This window comes from Apium graveolens, unplaced genomic scaffold (genome assembly GCF_009905375.1).
Source record: "Apium graveolens cultivar Ventura unplaced genomic scaffold, ASM990537v1 ctg8851, whole genome shotgun sequence".
NCBI classification, from domain to species: Eukaryota; Viridiplantae; Streptophyta; class Magnoliopsida; order Apiales; family Apiaceae; genus Apium; species Apium graveolens.
In genome coordinates this window covers 61,238-80,112 of record NW_027421520.1, presented here as the reverse complement: position 1 = coordinate 80,112, position 18,875 = coordinate 61,238, and the positions used below count along the sequence as shown (strand labels likewise).

Below are 18,875 nucleotides of genomic sequence, written 5' to 3'. Positions count from 1 at the left end.
ATGGTGAATGGCACGACATTATCTGTAAGTGTCTCCAAGCTACAATGTGTTTCAGACTATAGATCTTGGAAACGATCGTTTGAAATTCAACTCTCTGCTAAATGCAAGCTAGTGTTCTTGACTGGATCTATTCCCAGATATGCTTCTGATGTTGTTCAAGCGGCTCAATGGGACACCTGTAATGACCTTGTTGTTTCATGGTTGCATAGAAATGTTGCTGATGGTATTAAACAGTCCATCCTCTTCATAAACTCTGCATCTGAGGTATGGTCTCAGCTTGAAAAATGCTTCTTGTTAAGTAATGGGTCTTAAAAATATAAGCCCACTCGTGATCTGTATGCACTTAGACAAAACAATATGAAACTCAATGACTATTTCAGTACCTTGAGTAGCCTCTGGGAGGATATTGAGTCCATGAATGCACTCCCCGTGATTACCACTGTTGCTGCAGATGTTACAGCCTTTATTTCTGCTATTGATAAATATAAAGCTAAGTCACGTCTTCTTCAATTCTTGAATGGTCTTGATGATATGTATGTTGCTCTTCGCTCTCAACTCTTAATGCAAAATCCCCTCCCTAGTGTTGATGTTGCATTTTCCACTTTGCAACAAGAAGAATCACAAAGGGACTTGTTTGGTTCAGCAAATCAAGATGCTGCTGCTATGTATGACAGATCTCAGAATGAATATAAAGGACCAGCTTGTCAGGCATGTGGGCAAAAGAATCACAGTGGGGATAAGTGTTGGACTGTGATTGGCTACCCACGTTGGCATCGAAAGTATAAACCCCTCACCTCAAAACCTCAGTCTATTGTTACTACTCCCAAGCAGCCTAAGCGTACTAACCTTGCTGTACAAGAGAGCGCTTCTCCTGATGTGACCTTGACAACTCAACAAATGCAGCAACTTTTGAAAATGTTACCTCCGACAGCTGTATCGAATAATGCTTCCTTGTCAATTACTGATGATGAGCTCGAAAACTGTTTCTCTGGAATGGTGTCTTGTCATATGTCTACGACTGATAACACAACCTGGATTGTTGACTCTGGTGCAAGAGACCACATGACCTTTAGCATTGATATACTGAGCAATGTTCGAGCAGCTCCTCCTGATGTAATTATTAAGCTGCCAACAGGGGCCAGTGCAAAGATTACTCATATTGGAAACTTAATACTGAAAAGTGTTCTTGTCTTGAAAAAGGTTCTTTATGTGCCTCAGTTTCAACATAATTTAATGTCTATTCATAGGCTATCTGAGGACAACAACTGTGTGGTCCATTTTTACCCAAAAGGATGCACCATTATTGATGCAGCAACAAAGCGAATACAGGCAAATGGTGCACTTCAAAATGTATTGTATTATCTCAAGGATGAGCTTGTTGTGATCACTGCTAACTCTGTCTCGAAGCAGCCAATATCAGACTATGCATTGTGACAGACATGATTGTGACATGATTCCATCACCAAATTGAGGTATATACCTTTTCTTAGACACCATCCCTTGCCAGTTGATAAAATATGTGTCACTTGTCCAATGTCTAAGTTTGCTAAACTCTCATTTGACTTGAGTAATTCACATGCTTCTGATAAGTTTCAACTGATATATGTTGACACGTGGGGGCCTTATAGAGTGGCTACAAGAGGAAAATATAAACATTTTCTCACCATAGTTGATGATTACCCTAGAGTTACTTGGGCTCAGACAGGCACCACGCCAATGGCTCAGCAAACTGTTTGAAACATTGCTGAACCTTGGCTATGAGCAATCAAAAACTGACTACAGCTTGTTTACAAAAACCTCGGGTGAGAAAATTACATTGGTGCTTGTTTACGTTGATGACCTTCTTATATCTGGCAACACTAATACGGAGATCGAGCACCTCAAAGCAATGTTGGCTAAGCAGTTTTATATGAAAGATCTGGGTGCAGTGAGCTATTTTCTGGGCCTTGAAATTGCTCGCTCGTGAGCTGGCTTCTTCGTTTCACAGAAGAAATACACGTTGGATTTGCTACATGAATTCGGCATGGAAATGTTAGGACCTGTCCAGTCCTTATATTTCTATATATATATATATAGAAATGAATTCTTTTATTGATAAACACACACACAACTAGATGGTATTCGAGAGACCACCCACTCTCCACAAACACACATAAGTCATCTTATTTCTTCCTTCCCTAACATATAAATGGCTTCCCTATTTATAACCCCAATCTCAACTCACAATCCCTAAATTAAAGCTAAAATATTATTATTCTCACCAAATCCTTCCTTTGAAATCCATAACTGATGCACACACTAATTATTCAGATTTGTACTGATTTAAAAATTATTCTATTTATTATGTTTCCTAACATTACCGGCCGCCCAAACTTGAACCTTGTCCTCAAGGTTCAAATGAGAAAATAGTTTCATTCTTTCTTTTTCCTTTTCTTTCTAGTCGAGAACCCCTGGCTCTCCGCCAATAATTTTCTAAATTCCTCCCAAGTACAAGAAGGTGCTTGACATTCCCCACAATTGTACAAGAACAAAGGATCGTGTCTCAAGTATACTACAACTGACCAGACCTTCTTAGTTGGTGATGAGAGGTTACTAATTTTAACATAACGTTCAGCCTCCAACGACCGACCTTCAAGTTTTACGCACGACCGACCTTCAAGTTTTACGCCTTCGAACATGACTGTTTCAATTCTTCGCGATAAAGAGTCCATGGATGCACTTGGATGCGATGAGACATTAGACAAACAAGTCTCTTGTTCTTGAAGTTTTCCAAAACCAATCATTTCAGAATCTGATTTAAGATCTCTTTCAATCGCTTGTACTCCCTTCAGCTTCTCCTCAATTTCGTGGACCGAATTCGTGACCCGTTTCAAGCCTTGCTGATTCTCAACAACAGACGGTGATGGTCCACTAGTCTCGCAACTATAGCTGTCCATTTTTGCAAGTATGGCAACCATACCTTCTTTGAGGAATGAAATGTCATTTTGAAGCTTTTCAATGTTGAACTTCTGATATTCTGCTTGCATTATTTCAGTTTTTTTTCTAAGTCGTCGATTTGATACAACTTGTTTTGTACCTATCGTTGCCCCGAGAACAACGTTGCCACAAGAACAAAGGTGCTCTGATACCACTGTTAGGACCTGTCCAGTCCTTATATTTGTATATATATATATAAAGAAATGAATTCTTTTATTGATAAACACACACACAACTAGGTGGTATTCGAGAGACCACCCACTCTCCACAAACACACATAAGTCATCTTATTTCTTCCTTCCCTAACATATAAATGGCTTCCCTATTTATAACCCCAATCTCAACTCACAATCCCTAAATTAAAGCTAAAATATTATTATTCCCACCAAATCCTCCCTTTGAAATCCATAACTGATGCACACACTAATTATTCAGATTTGTACTGATTTAAAAATTATTCTATTTATTATGTTTCCTAACATTACCGGCCGCCCAAACTTGAACCTTGTCCTCAAGGTTCAAATGAGAAAATAGTTTCATTCTTTCTTTTTCCTTTTCTTTCTAGTCGAGAACCCCTGGCTCTCCGCCAATAATTTTCTAAATTCCTCCCAAGTACAAGAAGGTGCTTGACATTCCCCACAATTGTACAAGAACAAAGGATCGTGTCTCAAGTATACTACAACTGACCAGACCTTCTTAGTTGGTGATGAGAGGTTACTAATTTTAACATAACGTTCAGCCTCCAACGACCGACCTTCAAGTTTTACGCACGACCGACCTTCAAGTTTTACGCCTTCGAACATGACTGTTTCAATTCTTCGCGATAAAGAGTCCATGGATGCACTTGGATGCGATGAGACATTAGACAATAAAGTCTCTTGTTCTTGAAGTTTTCCAAAACCAATCATTTCAGAATCTGATTTAAGATCTCTTTCAGTCGCTTGTACTCCCTTCAGCTTCTCCTCAATTTCGTGGACCGAATTCGTGACCCGTTTCAAGCCTTGCTGATTCTCAACAACAGACGGTGATGGTCCACTAGTCTCGCGACTATAGCTGTCCATTTTTGCAAGTATGGCAACCATACCTTCTTTGAGGAATGAAATGTCATTTTGAAGCTTTTCAATGTTGAACTTCTGATATTCTGCTTGCATTATTTCAGTTTTTTTTCTAAGTCGTCGATTTGATACAACTTGTTTTGTACCTATCGTTGCCCCGAGAACAACGTTGCCTCAAGAACAAAGGTGCTCTGATACCACTGTTAGGACCTGTCCAGTCCTTATATTTGTATATATATATAAAGAAATGAATTCTTTTATTGCTAAACACACACACAACTAGGTGGTATTCGAGAGACCACCCACTCTCCACAAACACACATAAGTCATCTTATTTCTTCCTTCTCTAACATATAAATGGCTTCCCTATTTATAACCCCAATCTCAACTCACAATCCCTAAATTAAAGCTAAAATATTATTATTCCCACCAAATCCTCCCTTTGAAATCCATAACTGATGCACACACTAATTATTCAGATTTGTACTGATTTAATAATTATTCTATTTATTATGTTTCCTAACAGGAAAATGCATCATCCACAAATTTCCAATGGACCCTCATCTGAAATTAACTCCGACAAGTGGCACGCCACTCACAGATCCTCATCCTTATCAAAGACTCGTTGAAAAACTTATATACTTGATAGTGACACGTCTAGATATTGTGTTTGCTGTGCACATCTTGAGCCAACCATCTTCAGGCAGCAATGAAATTACTTCGATATTTGGGAGGCAATCCGTCTCAGGGTGTTCTCTTGTCATCTGCATCTCGCCCCTCCATACAATCATACTCAGACAGTGATTGGGCGAATTGTCCGGTAACTCGTCAATCAACATCTGGTTTTTGTTTGCTTCTGGGTGACTCTCTTGTGAGTTGGAAAACAAAGAAACAACAAGTTGTAGCTCGTTCAGTATCGCTCCATAGCACTTACAGCATGTGAAATAACGGAGTTATCTACTCTCCTGAAAGACATGGGCCTCTCCTCTTTGCCACCTGCAGTTCTGCATTGTGATAACATGGCAGCACTCTCTATTGCAGCCAACCCAGTGATGCATGCTAGAACCAAACACATTGAAGTGGATTGTCACTTCATACGCGACAAAGTAAAGGCTGGCGATATTAAAACTTCTCATATGCCTTCCGGGTCTCAACTTGCAGACATACTAACAAAGCCACTCTCAGTGAAACAACACTATCACCTTCTGGACAAGCTTGGAGCTTAGCTTCCCCAGCGTCTCCAGCTCAGCCTGAAGGGGAGTAATGCAGATTATGTACGTTGATGCTGTGCCACTTTGCATGCCACATCACTATTCTCTTAACAAACCACCTCTAGGACCACATTCTCATAATTGTCTCTTTTATTCTTCTTGTTAGCTTAAGTACTCTGATAGTATAATGATAGTATAAGGACATGGTTGTCTTTCTCTATTCCTAGCTAGTTTGTTGCTTGCTATATGTAAAGGAAGCTGTATGGATTGAAGGCATGATTGAATGATTATCATTTTGACATTTATGGTTGTTTCTCATTTATGTATTAAAAAATGAAGCCGAAACATAAAAATTAAGGTATGAATGAAAAGATGATGCCAGAGATGAAATTCTATCTGATCCTCAATTATCTGACACAACCTAATTAAAATGAAATGAAATTGAAAGGTTGGAGATAATTTCGGTAATTTTCGCAAAAAAAAATAAGTTCTTTAAAAATCCTACCATTGACTTCTATACGGATAAAAGGATGAATGCTAAAGTACCAAATTGGATATAACATTTATTTAAAAATACAGTAAATGTCTTCCAGTAAAGAAATGTCTGCAAATTGGGCTTTCTTATGGATCAAGTTGCTGAAAATTTCAATAAAAATATTTCTTATATAAAAGAAAGTACAGCCAAACCTAGTCATTACTTTAGGGCAATAAAGCAATGAAAAAATGTCTACAAAAATGTGTGATGATCAATTCTGTACATGTTGGAGTCAGTAGAAACTAGAAAAGGCCTGACTCATAATCCCTCTAAACGAGAAGTGAGATCAAGGAAAATATCCTCTCTGCATGGTATTGTAAGTCCACCATTTGGATGATGAAAGCCATATTCTTCCTCTGCTTGACTCAACAAGTTCTGAAAAGAAGATTTATTTAAGAATGATAAGGGGATCACAAATCGCTTCCTTTCTTGTTCTCCAACATAGACTGCAAAATAACCCTTTGGTACATCTGACATTGTAGAACTTGTGTGCCTGGCAGTGAAGGAAGACCGTCGAAGAATTTGTTTAGCTTGGTTAATAAGAGGCATACGGATAGCCATAGATCTGAAGAATGAATAAGAAATATTGATCTCTTGAGGACTTGATAATTGAAGAAATCTCAGATAGTTGAGCTTAGTAGTTTGGATGAGTATCAGATGAATTGCAAGTGTATATATAGATGCACTTTGTAAGTGGATTACATTTCGACAAGAACATGAGTGGTGCAAGTACCTTACTTGTGGGGTTAGTGATGAACAATAGTACATGAAGCACATGGCTCTGTTTTGCAACTCAACATTAAGGCGATTACGTAGGTATTGAAACAGTCAATTTAAGAATATACATTGGCATTTTGTTACACATGGTTCTGCCTCCTAACAACAACATAATAAATTATGTAGGGTTTTTGATGAGTTGGTCATTAAATTCGGTTACATAATTCTAAAAACTGGAACAACTTGGCTATGTCAGTGGCTTACCTAATAGCTGAATGTTTCTATTTCATTTTGCAATAGTGACAAGTCTTCTTGTTTCTCTTACCTTATGGTACTGCTAAACTCTGATTGAAAAAGAAGATCGGCTACAGTTCTTTAGATGTGGACATGGCAAAATCTTTGCGAAGCAAAAAATAACTAATTTAAGCACTGCTACAGATCTTTGATTGATCATCAAAAAATCAGCTATTTGAAGTACAATGGAATAAGTTAAACGCCAGTTATGTATACTATGCATTTTAAAGATAACCGTTTAAGTACATGGTATGGTATTAAAAATAACTGCATAGGCTGTTTATTTTTGCGCCTGCCAACACACTGCAATTTGAATGTTTGTCTACTACGAAATGGAAGACTGGAACTCTCCTAAGATGCTCATTCCATAGATGACGAATACATTGTTGGTTGGTTTACAACGATACAAGTTGTAATCTAGTGACAATACAGTTTAATTCTTGATCTAAACTATATATCTCTACAAACTATGCAAAATTCATGCTGTACCTAACAGAGAAACCTAGGTTTTAATGTCTAACTAGTTAAGAGTTCCTTTCACAGTATCAAGTACTGAAACTTCAACTTTGGCATTTTAAACAACTATGTATATAACTAACTAACAGTTCCTTTTTACGGTGATTATCAAGATGTTTTTATAAATTCTGTTTTGTAAATTAACGATGTGGATAACATAGATATATAGGTCACTTTCTGGAATTAGTTTTAGGTACTCTTGTACTTTCTGGAATTAGTTTTAGGTACTCTTGTACTTTCTGGAATTAGCTTCAAACATGATGACATTTTCTTTGGATCCATCATTCTTTTTTGTAAATACTCATTTGCATCCCTTCAGATTAATTGTCTAGACTTGATGGCCACTCAACTATATATATTTGCACACACAAGCAGATACACTCCAATAACTCATTTACTCAATCTAAGTTAATCCCTACATCATATTGAAGAGTAGTTCCTGGAAAGTTCGTGCCTAGCTTCCGTTTATTTACATACCTAAGTAAGATACATATATCATGGCAATCCACCTTCCAGGGTTTAAAAGTAGAAATGTACCAAAAGGCCACTTTGCTGTTTACGTGGGAGAAAATGAAAGGAAGAAATTTATAGTCCCATTATCATATCTGAGGCATCATGCGTTCCAGAAATTGTTAGGGCGAGCGGAAGAGGAGTTTGGCTATGATCATCCAATGGGGTGCCTTACAATTCCTTGCAATGAGGAGACTTTCATCAATGTGACCTGCAGTTTGAGATCCCACAAATCACGAGGCTATAGATTATAGCGTAAATCCTTAGATTTAGCCTTTAAAAATCAATTTTGTTCAATGTTGTGCAAGAGAGGAGCATAAGATAATTAACAGAATGGAGTTTTAAGTATGATAAATCAAGTACAAACTAATCTATTTTATTTGCCTTTCCAACAGAAACAACAGGTGTCCTCAAGGTGAATTTATAGATTTTTTTTAGGAAATATCAGGAAGCTGATGCTGATATACAATGTAAGACAGCTTCCAGCTAGAAAAGCTTGAATATTAATAAAATTAATAATCGAGTGGAGTTTTAAGATTCAGTCTATAAGTAGGTCCAGTGATGATTCGAGGACTGTTATATCTGCAGGGGAATCAAAACAAGATGGTAAATCCTATGTTACTGGCATTATAAATATACATTACAATTTATTAATACGTCTTTATGTTCGTTATGAATGTTAATAATACCTATGAGTGGCGGGATTCTATAACAGCATAAAGTTGACAGTAAAAGGAAATATCATAATTAACTTTTGCTGTCGTTTTTCTAATAATTTATGTTCCTGTATAACCTCCATAAACAACAAAAATGGCCGTTTAGTAACCGGGAGATCCTAGGTTCAAGTACTGCATACTTCTGTTAGCTGCCTTAAGAAACTGTCCCCCAAATATGCATTTCCTTTGGATTCACCGTGCTGTTTTTTAACTTCACCTGTAATATTTTTCCAGACAAAACTATTTATACAGAAAGGCAATCCTCGTCACGACTCATCTCATCTCTTACTCATTCAATTTATTATTTATCAGATTGCAAATATCTGTGAACAAGATTGTTCCACTGATTCATCAGCAGTAGGTATCATACATACTTAAGGCATGTATTGAAAAATGAAGCCCAATCATAAAAATTTAGGTATGAATGAAAAGATGATGCCAGACATGAGATTCTATCTGATCCTCAATTATCTGACACAATCTAATTAAAATGAAATTAAATTGAAAGGTTGGAGATCATTTTGGTAATTTCCGCAAAAAAAATTAACTTCTTTAAAAATCCTACCATTGACTTCTATACGGAGAAAACTATGAATGCTAAAGTACCAAATTGGATATAACATTTATTTAAAAATACAGTAAATGTCTTCCAGTAAAGAAATGTCTGCAAATTGGACTTTCTTATAGATCAAGTTGCTGAAAATTTCAACAAAAAACTTTCTTACAGAAAATGTCTACAAAAATGTCTACAAAAATGTCTACAAAAATGTATGATGATCAATTCTGTACATGTTGCAGTCAGTAAAAAGGCTGAAGCATCAATCCTGCCTCATAATCCCCCTAAACAAGAAGTGAGATCAAGGAATATATCCTCTCTGCATGGTATTGTAAGTCCACCATTTGGATGATGAAAGCCATATTCTTCCTCGGCTTGACTTAACAAGTTCTGAAAAGAAGATATGTTTAAGAATGATAATGGGATCACGAATCGCTTCTTTTCTTGTTCTCCAACATAGACTGCAAAATAACCCTTTGGTACATCTGACATTGTAGAACTTGTGTGCCTGGCACTGAAGGAAGATCGTCGAAGAATTTGTTTAGCTTGATTAATAAGAGGCATACGGATAGCCATAGATCTGAAGAATGAATAAGAAATAATGATCTCTTGAGGACTTGATAATTGAAGAAATCTCAGATAGTTGAGCTTAGTAGTTTTGATGAGTATCAGATGAATTGCAAGTGTATATATAGATGCACTTTGTAAGTTGATTACATTTCGACAAGAACATGAGTGGTGCAAGTACCTTACTTGTGGGGTTAGTGATAAACAATAGTACATGGCACACATGGCTCTGTTTTGCAACTCAACATTAAGCAGATTACGTAGGGATTTATAGCCATTAGTCTGATTCTGTGGTTCATTAGCTGGCTTATTAGGACTGTTCAAGAACATGTTTCAGACATTTAAGATATGAATATATCCGACAGATGTAGTTGGGGCAATATGCATCCAACTGCTAATGTGGAGGGGCTATTGAAACATTCAATTTGTAGGGCTTTTGATGAGTTGCTCAATAAATATTTATTGTTACACATGGTTCTGCCTCCTAACAACAACATAAGAAATTATGTAGGGCTTTTGATGAGTTGCTCATTAAATTCGGTTACATAATTCTCAAAACTGGAACAACTTGGCTATGTTTGCACAAATAGCTGAACAACTTGGCTATCTTTAGCTTTTTATTAAGAAAATCGATTTCAAAATTCAAGTAGAAAAAATATTATCACAAAAAATTAGACTGTTAAAAGTAACAAATTTAGAAACTTCTGAACCCTATAAAAGATTCTATTCCATCATGTTAATGATCAATTCTTTTTGGCTTTTATGAAGATGGAGGTGCTCGAATTTAAAAGTAGAAATAAAGCAAAAGGCCACTTTGCTGTTTATGTCGGAGAAACCGTAAGGAAGAGATCCATAGTTCCATTATCATATTTAAAGCATCGTTCATTTCAAGAGTTGTTAAGGCGAGCTGAAGAAGAGTTTGGCTATGATCATCCTATTGGATGTGTTACAATCCCGTGCACTGTGGAAAAATTTGTCAGTGTGACTTGTAGTTTAAGTTCCTTCAAATCGTGAAAATAGACATAGTATATGCTTAGACATTTGAAACAAAGTTCATTGTAATTATGTAAAAGTTATCATACAGAAATCTGAAAATCTCTGCTGCAGTAGCCATTTTGATCTTGGGCATGAAAATTCTTACTGCAGAAGAAAAGGCCTTCTTTATTGCAAGGATTTTCGTATTTGCAGAGAGATTTCCATGCGGGGATGATCGTTTCACTGATGTGTAAAAGAATCAACATTGCTTGAAATTTGCAAGTAAAAGATATTTTAGGACTTGTTGAAAAATTTGAAGTTTTATCAAAATCCTAACATTGGTTGCTCAGTTCTTTGTTACCTCTATTCTATATCACTAATGAACTTTTAACAACTGCGTAAAACTTTATTTTCCAGATTTCACATCTCTGCAAATGGGACTTTCTTATAGATTTTGCTGAATGTTTCAACTGGAAAAATTCTTATAGATTACTTCAGGGCAAAAAATTTCTTAGAGATCAAGTTGCTGAAAATTTCAATAAAAATATTTCTTATATAAAAGAAAGTACAGCCAACCCTAGTCATTACTTTAGGGCAATAAAGCAATGAAAAAATGTCTGCAAAAATGTGTGATGATCAATTCTGTTCATGTTGGAGTCAGTAGAAACTAGAAAAGGCCTGACTCATAACCCCCCTAAGCGAGAAGTGAGATCAAGAAAAATATCCTCTCTGCATGGTATTGTAAGTCCACCATTTGGATGATGAAAGCCATATTCTTCCTCTGCTTGACTCAACAAGTTCTGAAAAGAATATTTATTTAAGAATGATAAAGGGATCACGAATCGCTTCTTTTCTTGTTCTCCAACATAGACTGCAAAATAACCCTTTGGTACATCTGACATTGTAGAACTTGTGTGCCTGGCAGTTAAGGAAGATCTTCGAAGAATTTGTTTAGCTTGGTTAATAAGAGGCATACGGATAGCCATAGATCTGAAGAATGAATATGAAATAATGATCTCTTGAGGACTTGATAAATGAAGAAATCTCAGATTGTTGAGCTTAGTAGTTTTGATGAATATCAGATGAATTGCAAGTGTATATATAGATGCACTTTGTAAGTGAATTACATTTCGACAAGAACATGAGTGGTGCAAGTAGCTTACTTGTGTGGTTAGTAGACAATAAATTCATTGGCATTTAGGCACACATGGTTCTGCCTCCTAACAACAACATAAGAAACAACATAATAACAACACATTGGCATTTAGGCACACTATGTAGGGCTTCTTATGAGTTGGTCATCAAAGTTTGTTACATATTTCTAACACTGGCAATCAACTTGGCTGTATTTGCAGTTTTGCAATGATAGCTGGATGTTTCTATATCTACTTGGCTATATGAAAGGTCTTACTTTTCTGGCTCTTCTATCACTTTTAACACCATCCTCTCGAACTCTTTTGCATCGAAAAAGCAGGACTGAAAAATGGGAAAAATATAATGGAGAAGCGAGGAATCGAACCCCGAACCTTTTTTCATCAAGAAACAAAATTTCCACCATCACCAAGGATATAATAAAATGCATTTTGCTCTACCGATTGAGGTATTTCGCCAATTATTTTTAATTACTTTTCTGGCTCTTCTATCACTCTTCTATCACTTTTAACACCATCATCTCGAAATCTTTAATATCGAACAAGCAGGAATGAAATATGGGAAAAATCGAACCTCGAACCATGTTCCATCGAGAAACTACATTTTTCACTAAGGATATATAAATGCATTTTGCTCTACCAATTGAGTTATTTCCCCAATAATTTCCTCCGGCCCGAAGGAAGCTATCAGTTAAAGCTGCAAACAAACTGAACCGAGCCGAGTTCTGTCCGAGCCGAGCCGAGCATAATTTTTTTTTAAAACGAGCTGAGCCGAGTTTAAAAACTGAGCCGAAACAAAATGTTCACGATCCACTCGTTTATAAACGAGCCGAGCCAAGCCAAGCCGAACACGGGTTTGCTCACGAATAACCGAGCCGAACCGAACTCGAGCCGAGTTGAGTTGTCCACTAACAGTTCGCATATATTTTTTAATCGACCAAGCTTAAGGTATAGTTCACAAATACTAATTTCATCTTACAATTATATACCCACACTCATACCATAGACTTGATTCTTAATCCATTGGTGTATAATTTTATCAATATATTTCATAAGTCAAGTTTTAAGAACAAAATTAATTTTATTTTGAATTATTAAGACATTCACAACTTTTGAAATCGTACATTACTTTTAAATTGTTGATGTCGATTGTCAAAGATATAGTAATTTCTGATATTTAAGTTAAATTGGTTAAAATTAGAAAAGACATATAAAATAAAATAAAGAAAGCAAGCCCCTTTAAGTGGTCGAGAAATATAATTATTAAAAACTATTTTATTTTTTTCTTAAAAATATTAGAATGTTATAATTTATTTTAACAACTCACTATTTTAATTTTTTTGAAATTGTAATTTTGGTCGATTTTATCATAGACTCCTCTAATAAAAGTGTGAGATGAAATTTACGGTTAACTTTAATTAGAAATTATTTGTTAAAATAATCAAGCTCCTGTGCTATGTATTAAATTAATTATTTTATTTATTATTAAAATATGTATTAAATTTAAATTAAATTAATCATTTTACTTTAATATAAGTATTAAATTTTAATTAAAAAAATTTAAAATCTTTATACAAGTGATTAGTAAATATTTATTGTTTGTTATATATAAAAATTTTATCCGAGCCAAGTCGAGTTACCGAGTTCGAGCCGAGTCCGAGCTAAACGAGTTTGGCTATGATCATCCTATGGGATGTCTTACAATCCCGTGCAATATGGAAACGTTCATTAGTGTGACTTTCAATTTAGGTTCCTCGAAGTAGTGAAACACTTTAAATGCTTAGACTCTTAGACATTTGAAAAAGAGTTTGTTGTATCTAAAAATTATATAAAAGTTATCAAACTGTTCACCGAAGAAATCTGGTATTCAACCATTTATAACTTTGCTGCACTAGTCATACTCATATGACAATATCTTTGAACAAGAATGTTCCACTGATTCATAAGCCGTAGGTATCATACATATTTATGGCTAATGCAGATTTGTATATTGCTCTATTAGTCTTTATGGTATCAGAGCCGTTACATATGCTTATTTGGTTTTGTTTTTAAATTCAACTAATCTGTGTCATACTCTTTCATCATCTCTCAATCTGTTTTTATATCAGATCTAAGAAAGCTTGAGCGTCTGTTTACCCAAAATGGCGAATGGCACGAGATTCACTATTGCTGATATGTACAACCCACTCTTCATTCATCCCTCAGATGGTCCTTTGTCCGTAAGTGTCTCCAAGCTACAATGTGCTTCAGACTATAGATCTTGGAAACGATCGTTTGAAATTCAACTCTCTGCTAAACGCAAGCTAGGGTTCTTGACTGGATCTATTCCCAGATATGCTTCCGATGCTGTTCAAGCGGCTCAATGGGACACCTGTAATGACCTTGTTGTTTAATGGTTGCATAGAAATGTTGCTGATGGTATTAAACAGTCCATCCTCTTCATAAACTCTGCATATGAGGTATGGTCTCAGTTTGAAAAACTCTTCTTGTTAAGTAATGGGTCTTGAAAATATAAGCCCACTCGTGATCTGTATGCACTTAGACAAAACAATATGAAACTCAATGACTATTTCACTACCTTGAGTAGCCTCTAGGAGGAGATCGAGTCCATGAATGCACTCCCAGTGATTACCACTATTGTTGCAGATGTTACAGCCTTTATTTCTGCTATTGATAAATATAAAGCTAAGTCACGTCTTCTTCAATTCTTGAATGGTCTTGATGATATGTATGCTGCTCTTCGCTCTCAACTCTTAATGCAAAATCCCCTCCCTAGTGTTGATGTTGCATTTTCCACTTTGCAACAAGAAGAATCACAAAGGGACTTGTTTGGTTCAGCAAATCAAGATGCTACTGCTATGTATGGCTGATCTCAGAATGAATATAAAGGACCAGCTTGTCAGGCATGTGGGCAAAAGAATCACAGTGGGGATAAGTGTTGTACTATGATAGGCTACCCACGTTGGCATCGAAAGTATAAACCCCTCACCTCAAAACCTCAGTCTATTGTTACTACTCCCAAGCAGCCTAGGCGTGGTAACCATGCTGTACAAGAGAGCGCTTCTCCTGATGTGACCTTGACAACTCAACAACTACAGCAAGTTTTGAAAATTTTACCTCAGACAGCTGCATCGAATAGTGCTTCCTTGTCAATTACTGATGATGAACTCGAAAACTGTTTCTCTGGAATGGTGTCTTGTCATATGTCTACGACTGATAACACAACCTGGATTGTTGACTCTGGTGCAAGAGACCACATGACCTTTAGCATTGATATACTGAGCAATGTTCGAGCAGCTCCTCCTGATGTAATTATTAAGTTGCCAATAGGGGCCAGTGCAAAGATTACTCATATTGGAAACTTAATACTGAAAAGTGGTATTGTCTTGAAAAAGGTTCTTTATGTGCCTCAGTTTCAACATAATTTAATGTCAATTCATAGGCTGTCTGAGGACAACAACTGTGTGGTCCATTTTTACCCAGAAGGATGCACCATTATTGATGCAGCAACAAAGCGAACACAGGCAAATGGTGCACTTCGAAATGGATTGTATTATCTCAAGGATGAGCTTGTTGTGATCACTGCTAACTCTGTCTCGAAGCAGCCAATATCAGACTATGCATTGTGGCACACATGATTGGGACATGCTTCCATCACCAAATTGAGGTATATACCTTTTCTTAGACACCATCCCTTGCCAGTTGATAAAATATGTGTCACTTGTCCAATGTCTAAGTTTGCTAAACTCTCATTTGACTTGAGTAATTCACATGCTTCTGATAAGTTTCAACTGATACATGTTGACACGTGGGGGCCTTATAGAGTGGCTACAAGAAGAAAATATAAACATTTTCTCACCATAGTTGATGATTACTCTAGAGTTACTTGGGTATATCTCCTACATTAGAAATCAGATTATCTTGCCACCATGAAATCCTTTTGCAACTATGTTGGTGTGTACTTCAAATGGAATGTACAAACCATACGGTCTGATAATGCAACAAAGTTTGGTGATGTTAATTGTCGACAGTTCTATGCAGATAATGGAATAATATACCAAACCTCATGTGTCAATCGATCACAGCAAAATGCTCGGGTGGAACGATGTCATAGATATGTGCTTGAAGTTGCTAGATGCCTTCATTTTCAAGCTGGTTTGTTATTGGAACACTGGGGTGAGTGTGTCCTTGTTGCTTTTTATTTAATTAATCGACTTCCAACACCAGTTTTGGAGAATAAAACACCATACGAGACCTTGTTTGACGAACCACCGGATTATGATCGTGTAAAAGCCTATTGGTGCCTTGCCTTTGCTGCGAACCCATCTCAAAAGGTGATAAATTCGGCCCAAGGGGAGTCCCGTGTGTCTTTGTTGGATAACCGTTTAATCAAAGAGAGATGGACCAAAATGTCATTTCTGAGTGTTAAATGGTCCAAAATGTCACTTTTGAAAATAATGACCCAAAATGTCACTTCATAATGGTATTTCGTCTCACGTTTTGTTTTTTTATGCAAAACGATACATAGTGTGCCGTTTTGGTACTTTATTTTTTATTTAATTTTTTTATAATGTGCAAAACGTTAGTTGAAGTAGCGTTTTCGCTCAAAACGGTACATCATATAGCGTTTTGTACCAAAACGGTACTTTAACTACCGTTTTACGCATAAAAAAAAGTTCAAAATGCCAGAACGTTACACGAAGTACTGTTTTAGGTCTTTTGCATAAACGTCTAGATATTGACAGTGACACGTCTAGATATTGTGTTTGCTGTGCACATCTTGAGCCAACCATCTTCAGGCAGCAATGAAATTACTTCGATATTTGGGAGGCAATCCGTCTCGGGGTGTTCTCTTGTCATCTGCATCTCGCCCCTCGATACAAGCATACTCAGACAGTGATTAGGCGAATTGTCCGGTAACTCGTCGATCAACATCTGGTTTTTGTTTGCTTCTGGGTGACTCTCCTGTGAGTTGGCAAACAAAGAAATAACAAGTTGTAGCTCGTTCAGTATCGCTCCATGGCACTTACAGCATGTGAAATAACGGAGTTATCTACTCTCCTGAAAGACATGGGCCTCTCCTCTTTGCCACCTGCAGTTCTGCATTGTGATAACATGGCATCACTCTCTATTGCAGCCAACCCAGTGATGCATGCTAGAACCAAACACATTGAAGTGGATTGTCACTTCATACGCGACAAAGTAAAGGCTGGCTGATGTTCCAATAATATTATTACTATTAGATTATAATTTTAGGAGATGATCTTCTTTGCTTAATTTGCCAACCCCTCAAATGACCCTCTTCAGGTTTATGTGTCTTGGATTGAAACTGGCATTCGGCGACGAAATCGGAGAGGACTTGGGCCTTGATCGCCGTTCGAGGTTTATACTCGATGTAGAACTGGCTTAACTCGATGGTCCAAGCAGCGAGCCTGCCCGTTATGTCGGGCTTGTGCAGAATTCTTTTCAGGGGGAGATTGGTCAGAACATGGATTTCTCTTGCTTGAAAATAATGATGTAGCTTACGATTCGCGACAACGAGAGCGTATACGAGTTTCTCGACTTGAGGGTATCTTGTTTCCGCATCTCGGAGTGAGTGACTGATGTAATACACAGGGACATCTTTTTCCTCATCGACACGGACCAATACTGCCGCGACAGTTTCGTCGGAAGCTGAGAGATATACCCGTAGCGGCTCACCTGTTAAAGGTCGTGTTAAAACTGGAGGATTTGTCAAAAACATCTTTAACTCCATGAAATTTCTCTCACAATCTTAGTTCCATTCAAACTGTGATGATCTGGAAGCTTTTTTCATTGCAGAGAAAAATGGTAGGCACCGCTTCGAAGATTGAGGGATGTACCTTCGAAGAGCGGCTATACACCCTGTGAGCTTTTGTAGGTCTTTAATGGACCTTGGTTTGCTCATTTCTAGAATAGCTTTTGTCTGAGCTGGATCGGCTTCGATGCCTTTCTGGGTAATCAGAAACCCCAAAAATTTTCCTGCAGTAAGGCCGAAGGAACACTTTGTAGGGTTCAGTCGCATGTTACTTGCCCTTGCGTTGGTGAACGTTTCTCGAAGGTCTGACACATGGTCGAAGGCAACTTTTGACTTTGTGATCATGTCATCAACTTATATTAGCATGTTTCTCCCTATCTGCGAGGAGAAAATTTTATCCATCGTCTGCTGAAAAGTAGCGCCCGCGTTGATTAACATGAAGGACATTACTTTGTATCCGAAGACACCCCTGTGAGTGATGAAAGCGGTTTGTTGCCAGTCATGGGGATCCATTCTTATTTGATTATATCCCGAAAAGGCGTCCATAAAGGACAGGAGTTCATTTCCCGCTGTGGCGTCGATGAGTTCGTCATTGTTGGGGAAATGGTAAAAGTCTTTGGGGCATGCCCTATTCACATCTGAGTAATCAATACACATTCTCCACTTTCCATTGCTCTTCTTGACCAGAACCACGTTTGATATCCATGTGGGGAATTGCACGGGCTCGATGAAACCGGCGTGGAGGAGTTTGTTGACCTCTTGGTCGATGGCTGCTCTTTTCTCGGCTGAGAATATGCGTTGTTTCTGTCGCACAGGCCTGGTGTCCCTACTGATATGTAACGAATGTCGAGCAATGGTCTCTGGGATGCCAGGCATGTCTGTTGGGGCCCAAGCAAAAATATCGGAGAATTCCCGGATGAGGTTTGTGATTTCTTTTTTGAGGTCTGATGAGAGATTCTCGCCAATTCTTGTTGTTTTATCGGGGTTTCCTTCCAATACTTCTATATCTTCTGTTTCCTCGAGAGGGGAGCATGAATTGCTTGTGGATGGGTCGATCAATTCTCTTGGGTCGATGTCAAGTACCTGATTGACTTCTAACTCTTCCTCTGTTTTCTTCCTTGGAGAGACTGTGGTTAGGTAGCATTGTCTTGCTGTTACCTGATCACCAATCATTTCTCCCACGCCGAAATCTGTGGGGAATTTCATTTTTAAATGGGAGATAGATGTTATAGCTCGGAGTGCGGTGATCGTTGTTCATCCCAAAATAGCGTTAAAGCTTGAGGAAGCACTAATCACATGAAATTTGACCATTTTCCAAAT

General features: G+C 37.4%; 3 protein-coding genes across 3 annotated transcripts; 1 reads left to right on the top strand and 2 right to left on the bottom strand.

Annotated features, from left to right (window-relative positions):
- Window positions 1–1,434, top strand: LOC141705389 (uncharacterized). Its single transcript, XM_074508379.1, has 2 exons — window positions 1–264; window positions 322–1,434. The coding sequence occupies exons 1-2, from the start codon at window positions 1–3 to the stop codon at window positions 1,432–1,434; spliced, it is 1,377 nt and encodes a 458-aa protein (XP_074364480.1).
- Window positions 1,435–5,762: 4,328 nt separating this feature from the next.
- LOC141705381 (auxin-induced protein 6B-like) lies at window positions 5,763–6,450 on the bottom strand. Its single transcript, XM_074508371.1, has one exon. It carries the CDS (start codon window positions 6,336–6,338, stop codon window positions 6,036–6,038), a length of 303 nt encoding a protein of 100 aa, XP_074364472.1. The 5' UTR covers window positions 6,339–6,450; the 3' UTR covers window positions 5,763–6,035.
- Window positions 6,451–11,141: 4,691 nt separating this feature from the next.
- On the bottom strand, window positions 11,142–11,698 carry LOC141705380 (auxin-induced protein 6B-like). Its single transcript, XM_074508370.1, has one exon. It carries the CDS (start codon window positions 11,612–11,614, stop codon window positions 11,312–11,314), a length of 303 nt encoding a protein of 100 aa, XP_074364471.1. The 5' UTR covers window positions 11,615–11,698; the 3' UTR covers window positions 11,142–11,311.
- Window positions 11,699–18,875: the final 7,177 nt, after the last annotated feature.